This window comes from Melozone crissalis, unplaced genomic scaffold, assembly GCF_028551555.1.
Source record: "Melozone crissalis strain CALT ecotype California unplaced genomic scaffold, PUWL_Pcris_2 ptg000061l_1, whole genome shotgun sequence".
NCBI classification, from domain to species: domain Eukaryota; kingdom Metazoa; phylum Chordata; class Aves; order Passeriformes; family Passerellidae; genus Melozone; species Melozone crissalis.
In genome coordinates, this window is record NW_026535839.1 from 2444079 (window position 1) to 2455480 (window position 11402).

At 52.3% G+C, this 11402-nt stretch overlaps 1 protein-coding gene across 2 annotated transcripts; it reads right to left on the reverse strand.

Annotated features, from left to right (window-relative positions):
- Positions 1–1713: 1713 nt before the first annotated feature.
- Positions 1714–10912, reverse strand: STC2 (stanniocalcin 2). Of its 2 annotated transcripts, none has more exons than XM_054288069.1 (4): positions 10744–10912; positions 8444–8586; positions 5813–6024; positions 1714–2351 (listed from the first exon to the last, which is right to left on the reverse strand). In XM_054288069.1, the coding sequence occupies exons 1-4, from the start codon at positions 10910–10912 to the stop codon at positions 1979–1981; spliced, it is 897 nt and encodes a 298-aa protein (XP_054144044.1). In that variant the 3' UTR covers positions 1714–1978. The 2 variants fall into 2 exon arrangements, with proteins under 2 accessions (XP_054144044.1, XP_054144045.1); XM_054288070.1 differs by lacking the exon at positions 10744–10912 and adding an exon at positions 9798–9907.
- Positions 10913–11402: the final 490 nt, after the last annotated feature.

An 11402-nucleotide genomic window follows, 5' to 3' on the forward strand; every position in this document is an offset into this window, starting at 1 on the left:
CCAGGGTGCTCTGTGGGGCAGCCTGCCTGGGTGTCCCAGGGGTGGCTGAGCTGTCACCAGCCCCACGGGGCAGATGCCACACTCACTGCACCATCACCGAGGTCTTTGCTGCTACAGCACCTGGCCTGAGCCCAGCTCTTCCCACTGAAACCAAATGAAAATTTCATCACAGAACTTTGCTAAAGTCGGGCAGGATCGAGGCCAGGTCTCTAAGCAAAGACCTGGTGATCACAGAGACACCTTTTCAACTCAACTGTCCCCTCTTGCCTCCTACGTGGTCGCTATTTAAAGCAGTGCCTCCAAGTTCTGCGGGTGGATCCCTGCATTAAACCCTGAATGTAGCTATTAGGAGCCGTGCTCACTTAGCAGGAACTGAAATCTGAGTTGGAAATTGTAGCCAAATTCCAACACCCTCCTCTCCTGTTTATGCAGCTCCTTCCCACCATGCAGCAAGACGTACGTTGGTTCATGGGTACGTTCTGTCTCTGCTGAACTGCCTTCCTGCCCCCACAGCTTTCCTCCCAAACTTTCCAAATGAGAAGGCTCCAATCCCCAGCGTGATTCCCACTTTCTAAGAAAACCTCCCTTTTTTCCTCTAGAGGAAGCTGAGAGCTCACCCTCCTGTCCCTGTGGGTGCTGCAGCCTCCACTTCCAGTACAATATCTGGGAATATAGGATTGCAGAGCTGCAACCTGAGAATAACAATTGCATAGGGGGTAGGAGAGATATGGCCAAACACCTCATTCACACTTGAAACTGCTTAAAGACAATAAACTCTTGACACTCTTCACCTTTCCTAACTCGTTCTGTGGAGATTGGTTGTCGTTACCTGCACAAGAATTACAAAACCCAAGTCAATCCCCTCTCCTTGTCTTTGGCATTTGGATAAACCAAGCTATAGGCAGGTTAGAGTGGGGCTCCACATCCCAGCAAACCACACCACACTGCTAAGGAGAGGCAGGCTTCTGATGGGCCTTCAATGCAGCCCTGATAAGAACTAAACATATGGGGATTTATAGGGTCCTTTGCTGTCTGAGCCCACACCTGCCCCTTCAGGCTTGGGCTGTGAGGGTGGAAGACCTGTATCACTGAGGGGGCAGATGGAAGCAGAGAATATGCACAGGGCTTTCAGAGGTCCATGAGAATGCTTTTGGGGGTCCTCCACACCCTGTGCAAGTCTTAACAGTCACGTTGCCTTGTCTGGAAGCTGATTACTTGCCTTTGAAGTGACTGGGTATGGTTCTGTGATCAGCAAGTGTCAAGTTATGCAGCTGTTAAAAACTAACAGGGGGCACTTAAAACCAGGCAGCGTCGCCCAGGTGGGAACAATGGCTCAGAAGTTACTTCAGAGAAAGTGGTGGAGCTCCAGACCACACGGTTCCTGTGCCAGAGACGGGGCAGCTCCTTCATTAGAGAGCTTCACACAGAGAGCCCTGAGCTCTGGCGTTCCCAGCCACAGGCAGAAACCAAATCCCCCTGGAATTCAGCCATCTGCTGTGAGGCTGTGCCCTGAACCTTTGGAGGTGCTAAGCCACAAGCAGCCACATGCAGCCTGGCAGAGCCCACTTGGAACCTTCTCCCCTGCCAAGGAGACCAAAGGGAAAAAAAAAACCCAAATAAAAAAACAAAAAAACACCAAAAAAAAAAACCAACAGAAACCCCAAAACCAAACCCAACCCAACAAGATCCTAAATTTCAGATGATGTCCGTTTCATAAAAAAAAACACCAAAATAAAAAGGGGGAAAGAATTTAGCTGGAGACATTTTGCCACCCGAGCGCCGAGTTTGCTGGATCGATAACCCATTGCCACTGCTCTCCCTTTGCTACTATATACACACTGATGCCGAGGTCCATAGATATCTTGCAATGCCCTGTGCTTGACCTCTGAATGGGAAATGCTTTGGAATGTCCATAGACAGGAGGATGGAATCAAGGGAGGAGGTTTCGGGGAGGGGAAGGGGGAGCTGGTGCCTCTTTTCACCTCCGGATGTCGGAGAAGTCGGACAGTTCGTCTGCCCGGTCCAGGATGCCGTGGGCCCCTTTGGGAGCGTGGCCCCCAGCTTTGACCCGGGCGTTGGAGTGGCCCTTGGTACCTCTCTCTGCCTTGGCTGCTCGTGGGCTCTCCCTGTGCTCGGCGTCAGCGTGGGCCGCCATGTCCCCGCGGCCTGCAGCGGCCCTGCTGCCTTCCCCCACCTTCCTGTCGTCCCCGTGCACGGCCGAGGTGCAGAAGCTCAGGATGGAGCAGAGGCTCCCCCAGTTCTGCTCACACTGGGCCTGGACGCTCCTGGTTATTGCCTTTTTCACCTCCTCGCCGCAGGTCAGCAGGATGTTCACCAGGTCAACGTAAGGCCTGCGGGGAAAGGGGAGCGGCGAGAGAAAAGTTAAAAATCCACCCCAGGGAATCGGTGAAGAATCTGCCTCACCCTCCCTGGGCACAGCAAATCAAGTGGTGTGAGTGCCTGGCACCCCCTGACTCAGCAGCAATTCTGCCCACGTTAATTATGGAAAATCCCATATTCTAATCAGGCATTTTGCTGCAGGAAATGCACGGTGGCATCCTGTCAAAGCCTCTCTGGATTGATCTTGCCTGCTCTCCCCCTGGAGATACTCTGGGAGAACTGGAATGTTCAGCAGAGAACAGATGAGCTCTTGCTTGGCAGGTGGAAGAACCGTCTCACACTTTCTGCCTCCATCTCTTTCCATACCCTCCCATCTTTGTCACTCAGGACAGCAGGCAAAGGACACTTGCTCCTGCCCAGGGCCATCAGCTTCACCAAGCAGGCTCTGCCTCTGGGAAAATGGCAGCTACAGAGCATTCTCCAGCCCCAGTCTGCAAGAGGGAGGCATTTTCTCACTCAGCTAGAGAGTCTTTGGCTTTCCTCATCATCTCTGGAGCACTGGGTGCTGATCTCCATCACAGGCAAGATCCTATCTGGACCCAGGGTCTGCCTGAACAGAGCTCAGACAAATGGAATCCACTTTGGTGGCACTTTTTTCTTCCCACACCAAGTCTTATTTCTTCATTTCCTTACAGAGCTTTCAGTATCCACCTTTTCCCAGCCAAACAAGGCCTCAAAACATGCCCTGCCTGAATCCCCTCTGTGCTTCTCACCCACCCCTGAGTATCCCCAAGGCACCAGCAGCTCGAGCACAGGCACTTGGGCTTCTCAGCCACAGGTCACCGAGTGCAGCAATTTTAAAATACTTGTGGTCACAAGTTTTGTGGGTCAATATTGATGTTGTCTATTGACACAACTGCTCAGCTGCTTGCAGCCCCAGAAGGACGTGCTTAAAAATCTTCCATGGCAGGAACCAGCCACAGCACAACGGGGAAGCTGCCCAGGGTCAGCAGCCGTGGCTGTGTGGGGTGGGTGGTGGGGCTGCACCCCCTGGGCACCCCATCCACCAGCTCTGCTGCCTGTGGACAAGTCTAAATCTCTTCTCATTAACTTAAGACAGAAGAGATGAGGAAAAACCAGCACATTATGCTCAGTGTCTAACTTTACCAACCGCTTAAACTCATTTTGAATCGCTAATCTTGGAGAGCCACCTATTCCCCCTATCTCAAAATATTTCCCATGGTTGGATTGTTCCTACTGTTCAAAAAAAAAAAAAACAAAAGTTACTTGGAATGCAGCAGGGACCAATCTGCCAAGGCCTGTCACCACTTCCACCATAGCAAATCAGCCTGACCCCCACAGCTGACTCAGGAGGAGGCTTCGCTGCCCGACCGCGTTCCGAACACTCATCGGGAGAGAGCAGCCAGGGCAAAACAGAGAACAAGCCTGAGAGCTGCCACTTGCTCCTCTGCTCTCAGGGTTTTGTTTTAAATGTAAAGCAGGAGATAAGAGAGAGCTGAGCACGCTGCATACAAAGTGATCCAGCAAGAGGACATAACCCTCCGTCCCTCCCAAGGAATGAGCTCTTGAAATTGGGCATAACCTCTGCAGAAATCTTTGTAAGAAAAAAGGTCGCTGGTATGACTAAAAAGTGGCTCAGCTGCCAAATATTTCAGGTATTCAGAGCCTGCCAGAGCCCTGCGGATTAATACTGGCCCATTTCTCCTTGCCTGTTTTACTTTCTGCATTTCAGCCGGCCTGACCAGAGTACCTGAACTGAGCACAAGGCTGCGAGTCAGCAGACGTGATTTTATTTCCAGCTCTGCCACACTTGCCTATTGATCTCGAACAAGTTCCTTAGTTCAGGAGCTTCAGAGATGGCCTCTAAATTTAGGGGAGGGGAGGAGGCTGGCTGGTTCTATTTGGGGAGTCCCGCATAGGAGAGCCGAGCTCCCACCCCGGGAGATGCTGGAGTGTAGGAAGCGCTAAATGAGATCATGCAAATTATAGGTGTTCAGCTGAATGACCCTCTCTTCTCCAACCAACAACCCCCCAGCTCAGCTCCCCAGAAATAAGCAGCTGCCTCTGAGCATTCCTGCTTGAGCCTGTTCATAAAACAAAGATAACTCACTCCTCCTCGGACAGGCTTTTGGCTCGCACGGTTCTTCTCATCCCCAAATGATGGGGGGGTTAATTGGTGCCAAGTACCCAATTTATAGCTGCTGACACAGCCCAGACAGTGCCCAGAGAGGTGCTGCTGGGCAGGATGGAGCCCTGCTGCCCTTCTCCCCCAGCCAGCAGGATGCTGCCCACGGCCCTGGGCACAGCAGCTCTGCCCCCAGCCATGCCTTTGATCCCAGCCTCAGGAATGTCCAGGGAAAGGGCTTTGCTTTCAGGCCACCATGTGCAGCTGGAACAAACCACAGCACAGGATTTATGGGAGCAAACTGGCACTGAAACATCTCTCTGCAACTGCAGCTGAAATATTAGTGGGGGGTGGTTTTCAGCACTAAGGGAGGCAGAGCACAGCTCTTTTGGGTAGTGAGGAAAATAAAATGCAAGGCTAAAATTCCCAAAGAAGTGATTCTGCAAAAAAATTTGTCTCTCATGAGTGCTGGGATTTGAGTTTCTGTGCTAATATCAAGGCACAGAGGTGTGGTAGGAAGATGCTCTAAGGTTAAGCCTGATGCCAGGCTGTGGCTCAGCCTTGTTTCAGGAGTGAGATGTTCACCTGCAAGAAAAACAGGCTCTGATTTTTGCATTTGTGCACAAAGAGTCAGTGCAAACAGCTTGTGCTTGGTTTGTTGCTGTCATGCAGCAGCTTTGATCAATTGCAAGTAGGATTTGTGCCTGCCATTCCTCGGAGGACAGCTGTGCTCCCAGTCAGAGGAATGAAGTCCTCAAAAATCTGACTTGTGCCTTCATTTTGTACAACCCCATGTTTTATTAAAAAGCATCTGAGATAAATAAAGAATAAGATGAATGGGAGATTACCTGGGGGACTGCAGCTCTTTCAGGGACAATTAACTACAAGACATTTCAAAGTATGTATTTAAAGAAGAAATTATCATCTTGCTGACAACTTTGCATAAACCTTCTTCCCCCTTCTCTAGTTGTCACCTCTAACAGGATACTGAGGTCAAAATGATGCCTTTGAGCCCAGAAAACAAAAAAAGCATTGTGAGATGCCTCTGGAAATGGCAGACACCCATGCTGTATTTGCCAGAGCACCAAGGGGACCGGCACATCCAGCTCCAACTCATTTCACCTCCCTGCACAGCCACATCTCTCCCCTGGTACACAAACCTCAAGGGGCCCTGCAAAGAGAGCTCTGCCTTGGTGCTGCACATGGGAAAACAGGAGGTGCTCAAGGCCAGAAGGAGGTGAAACAGCTCTTGGGCAGATGCACAGCCCACTGGCACTCCTGGAAGGAGCTCCCACGCTCTGACTGCACCAGCACGGAGGCACTTACTCATGCTGCAGCAGGTCTTTGAAGTGAATCATCTCCACAATGACCTGGACGTTCTCCTTGGCAGCAGAGCAGAGGTCATGCTTCAGGTAGCACTCCCGCTGTAACTGGAACACCATCTCTTTAATGGCAGGGCACTTACGGCTGATGCAGCTGAATTTATGCCTCAAGGCATGAGCCTTACACTTCAGAGCGTCTTTAATGAAGGATTTTCCCTGAGAAGGAAAGAAATGGAGTAGGTCTGTATTTTTGTCCATTAAGCACAGCAGCTGATTTATGCCCAGCCAGCTGCTTCTCTGCAGGACAATGTCAAGGGTTATTACAGAGCTAAGGATATCACTGCATGGCTTTCCCCTTCTTCTCTGTTTCTCTGCCCTTAAAGACCCTGCCAAGTTACCCAGCTTTGCTGCCCCAGTGCATCTGAAACACCCAGGGCTTCCTCACTGCTCCTCTGAGCTTTGCTCTGCCCCAGCAGCTGAATGCCCAACGAGGGAAAGAGCAAAAGTAAGCACCTTGAAGTAATTCAGTGCTGGAGTTACTGGATTAATTTGCTTTCAGGGGGACAGAACAACAGGTTCACACAGAGGAGAGGGCATCCTGCCATGCTGAGCTCCTCAGGACCACAAGCAGATACCATTCAGTAACTGCAGGGTTTTTTTTTATTATTTTTAAATTAGTTTACAAACATGTATGGATGATCTATATGCACCTGCCCTATTCCCCAGACATCAGTATTTTCTTCCTCAGAGAGGGACTCAAATCAGCACTAATTATCATCATCATAATCCTACAGTGTCTTCATGCCTGTTGCAAGAAATTCTAGGTGAGATTAAGAAAATCACACCAAGAAGCTAAAAATTAAGGCGGAGGAAAGCTCCTTTAGCAGCATCTCTTTAACCACTGTGACTCCTTCACTCAGTTGATGGTGGGCAGCAAACCTACCCCTTCCTTTCCTCTTTTATGGGACCCTGCAGCTACAGCTCTGCTCAGACTCCCTGTGCCTTGCTGAGAACAGGCCCATGGAAGGCAATGCCTCCCCCTCTTCATCAGCCTCAGATTCTTTATGCAGGTGCTCCATGAAGACCAAAGCCTTGCTCCCCTTTATCCAGGGGTGCACTGCCCCAGCTCCACTGACACTAAATAAGATTCACCCAGACCTGCAAGCAGATGCTGTCCCCAAATTTTTCAAGTCAGAAATGTTTGTTGCTCATCCAAGAGCTGCTTCACCCCTTTCTGTTTCCCATAGCAAAGGCACTCCCTTGCCCTTCCCTCTAGGAACAAACACAGCACAGTAGGCAAATAGGGGTGAAAAAGAGAATTCTTATATAAACCCAAACTGACATCAATTCTCAGGTTTCAGAGCAGAGAACAGAAAATGGCCAGTGTTAGTCTTGTCATTTAATGCAGCTTGAAATAACTGGGGATGGTACAGAGAGGAGCTGTGAAAAGCCATGTCATAGCAGAGGCTAAAGTCACCTTCATGTTAAATAAAGCTGCAGGGGTTTAAGTCTCCTGCTCTGCACTGGGGACAGGCTGGATGTGAGGCAGGCTGTGTTTGATGAGCAGTACCTGGGGATCTGGCATCAATGGCTGCTCTCAGCCTCCACAGGCACCATTCCCTGCCTTCCCAACTTTCCTTCCCTGCTCCTTTGGTCAGCTCTGTCCACTGACAGAAACATTGTGCAAAAATAAAGGAGTGCTTTCTGGAAGCCACTTGGAAATTAAGTTGAAGGTTTTCAGATACCCACAAAAGCAGCAATTCCCATTTTAATGAGTAGCCAGGCCCTTTGTAAATCTTTGTGCATTTGAACCTAAAGCTCCAGCACTCCCCAAAAGTGCTCCCTGCTGGGTGGTCCCAGCACCCCTCATGGGACAGACTGGATCCTGAGGACAGCTCTGCTTTGTGCCACACTTTGAGCAGTGCCATGGAGCTGGTGCTTTTAGTCAAGTTATTCTGGAAGCTGCCCGCTCAGGCCAAATGCCGCTGGCCTGTCGGAATGCTCCCTTCCCTCCACTCTGAAATGGGAGAGGAGGTTTACAGGACATAATAACAGGATGGCTCAATGATGTATAAATGGTCTGGGGAGAAAATGAAGGAGACAAACTTAATGCCACATACCATGGAAGTAACGTATTTTAACGTCAGTGCTCGAGCCCAAGGCTTGCTTGGGTACAGCAGCTTTAGGGGGTTGCCTGGGCTGGTTGTGTGCAAGTCTTGAGGGCCAACTTTAATTGTTGGGAAATACTGAGATAATTCTAACTTAACTGGAAGCCCAAGTTGCACCTCATAGTCAGCTTTGACATGGTGTAGAGGCTTAAGCCACCCAGGTTTCTTAAACCCATGTTTGGCTCCATGAAGGGTTCTGCTGGAGTTATCCTGGGTACAGGAGGTGGAAGGGATCCAGGCAGCTGCAGCTACAACCAGCCTGTCTCCTAGGACAGGCTGCTGCTTTATTACTGTCCTGAGGTCCTGATTCTGGACCTTTCAACCAAAAAACTCCTAGGGAATTAGTGAATCACGGCAAGCAGACCGGCTCTGGGAATTTATTGGTGCAAAGACGCGTTAAGGAGCTGCAGTACATGCCAAGTGTGCGTTAGAAGCAAGCAGGCAGGTAGGACATGTCCCCGTGTTACCTGGGCATCGAATTTTCCAGCGTTGTGCAGGAACGTCATGCAGATCTCGTGTAAGCCTCGGATCTCGCAGGAATTGTTCTCAAAGCATTCAAACACTCCACATCCCACATCGCCAGCATTGACCAGGCAGTGCTGGATTTCAGCTAAAACGAGTATTGGTTAGAGTTAATCTGGAGAACTCTTCACAGGAACTGGCGGTGGGTAGAGAGACAAGAGTTGTTTTGCTACCAACATCAGTTTGAGAGAAAAATGCGTGACAATGGTTAATCGTGCCCGCTTTTCGCAGGAATTAGGCCAAAACTTGGGTGTATTATGTTATGAAAGTGATATCCAAGAAAGAAATGCCAAATCCACTATGCTTACGTCAAACTATTTCACTTGAGAACTGTCTCATGCTCTTGAATTCCTCAGGAGCAAAGGACAGGCGTGATTTTTGTTCTCTGGCTAGTGCAAAGCCCCCCCCCGCAAATTTAAGTACCAAAATGAGAAGCCCAGGGCCCAGCCAGCCAAAGTTTTTCATTTTTGCTACTTTGAGCAAGTTTCTGGTCATTTAACACAAGGTTTTTTACAGACCACTGGGTTTTGCCTGTCAGGATGACTCTGAAGTTAATGGCCAAACTCCCATTGATAGGTAAAGTCCTTTGCACCAGGAGTTGTATAAAAATGCAACTGTGTGCTCAGCCATGCAGAAATCAATAGAAAATATTTATATTTCTATGTGTAGTACATAAAATAGATGTACTGGAGCTAGCAGTTACACATGTGTTTATTCTGCCCTTTCAGATGTTATGTAATACTGCAAAAAATGCTGTCTAATACTCACTTTCAAAAAAAAAAACCCAAAAAAACACGCAAAAAACCAAACCAACCCCACCAACCCAAAAATCTAATTCTTAACATGACAGCTTCTGGTCCTTTAAAAAAAAAAAAAAAAAAAAAAGGATGTAGTAGTACTGCCAGAGGGAAGGTGGTTGCTCAAAAAGCCTGGGGATAAAGTTAAACAGGGGCAGCTTTTAGACCAGAACTGAGGATGCTAAGAATTCCCGTACTCTGTGCCCTGTGGTACCTTTAATTAAAGTTCGCCCTTGGGAGCCAGCCTAATCCCCCTGGAACCGCAGCGCGTTTCAGCCATCCCCAGCCTCCCCCTCTGCCATGCGGTCCATTTGCAAGTCTTTACAGCAACTTTCGGTCTAATTCCCACCCGCTGCAAGGCAGAGCGAGGAGCCGCGGATGGAGCGCGGAGCCTGCCGGAGTTCTCACGGCCCCCCCGCCACCCGCTCGAACCCAAATCATCACCGCCGCACTTTTTATTTTTTGCTTTTTCCCCTCACCTTTGATTTTTTTCCCCTTCTACCTGCCCTGAAGTGCATCTGGGGGCGGCCCAGGGGTGGGACGCAGGGGTTTTCTGAGCACAGAGGGAAAGGCGGGGGGGAAGGAAGGGGCACTGGAGCCCCTTGTGGAGCGCTGCGGAGCGCGGAGCCGGGCGCGCTCGGGGCCGGGAGCGCGGCTCCGGTGCTTGTGTTGGCATCCGGATGCAAACCCTTCGCCGGATCACATGTCCTGGCTCCAGCGTGCTGAGAACTGCACAGTGCCGTGATTCACATGTGGCAGTCCCTAATGGGCATTCGTGCATTCCTGCTCGTGTGTGTTTAAACACGTCTCGCAGCACGGAGAGTGTTAAAAAAAAAAAAAAAAAAGGGAAAAAGAAAAAAAAAAAAGGGGGAAAAGGGAGGGGGGGCGGGATGAAGGAGGGGGGGAAGGGAAGCGTCTGGATCCCGCGCTCTCTCTTTGCACGGCTGGGAAGCGATCCAGCCAAGTGCACGCCCCAACTCTCTCTTCCTAGGCAGATAATGCCCGGGGGAGGGAGCGCGGGGGGCGGGAGAGGAGGAGAGAAACCCCCGGCCCGTTGCATCATTGCCCGGCTCCCTCCGGAGGGGGCAGAGCCCCGGTCATGCCCGGACCCTCCCGGCTTTCCCCGGCCCTCCACCCGCTTCCCAACGCCGCGCCGAGAAACTTTCTCCTCCTCGCCGGGCTCGCAGCATCTCCGCGGGGCTCCGGCCGCGCCGCGAGCCGGGCGCGGGGCCGCGGCCGGGCACGGGCAACACGTGCTTGGCAGAGCCGGGCTTTAAAGGTAATTAGGAGCGAGCTCCGATTTCCTGCGATGATTTACGCCTGACAGTCGGACAGCGAAATAAAACGCCTGTCATAACTCGACGCGGCTGCAGCAGCAGCAGCCGAAGCAGCAGCAGCAGCGAGGGGAGGGGGACACGCAGAGGCCAGCCCGGCGCCCCCCGCCGTACCTGTGTTCTGCAGGGACAGGCGCCCCTTCTGCTGCGGGGTCCTGTCCTGCGGCCCCTCCGGCGGGTGCGTGGCCTCAGTGCCCGCGGCCGCCCGGGCGCTGGCCAGCAGCAGGGCCAGCAGCAGCGCCGGGGCCAGCAGCAGCAGCTTTCCGCCGAGCTCCGCGCACATGGTCGCGCCTTCCCCCCGCCGCCGCCGCCGCGTCCTCCCCCGCGGGGTGCCGCACCCGGGCCCAGCGCGCTGCTCGCCGCGGCCCCGCGAACCGCATGTGCCCGGCGCGGCGGCGAGCGCGGAGTGGCGGCGGCGGCGCCGGAGGGAGCCTCAAATATCCCCGCCGAGCCCCGGTGTCACTCGCATGAGGGAGCCGAGCAGGTGTCGCTCCGCGCCGCGGCCAATGGCAGCCGCCGCCCCGCTCCGCCCGCCCGCCGGGGGCCGGCCCGGCCCCGCCGGCAGGTTGCAGCCGCCCGCCCCCCGCCCCACCCGCACCGCGCCGGGGGATGGGGGTGCCGGGGGATGGGGGTGCGGGGGGAGGGAGGGATACCAGGAAAAAAAAAATTAAAAAAAAAAAAGGTGAAAAAGCGGGATTTTGACACGCTGATGAGGGAGGCGGCAGCCAGCGGACGGTCACCCCCCACCCCCTCCGTGGGGAACTTCGGGGCGC

What these genes read in the sequence shown, in the direction of transcription:
- STC2 (XM_054288069.1), bottom strand. Translation starts at nt 10,912, where the DNA reads ATGTGCGCGGAGCTCGGCGGAAAGCTGCTGCTGCTGGCCCCGGCGCTG. An exon ending in CTGGAAAATTCGATGCCCAG is followed by an intron (nt 6,025 to 8,443) that starts GTAACACGGGGA and finishes TTTCCTTCTCAG; the next exon opens with GGAAAATCCTTCATTAAAGA. An exon ending in AAAGACCTGCTGCAGCATGA is followed by an intron (nt 2,352 to 5,812) that starts GTAAGTGCCTCC and finishes CTTTCCCCGCAG; the next exon opens with GCCTTACGTTGACCTGGTGA.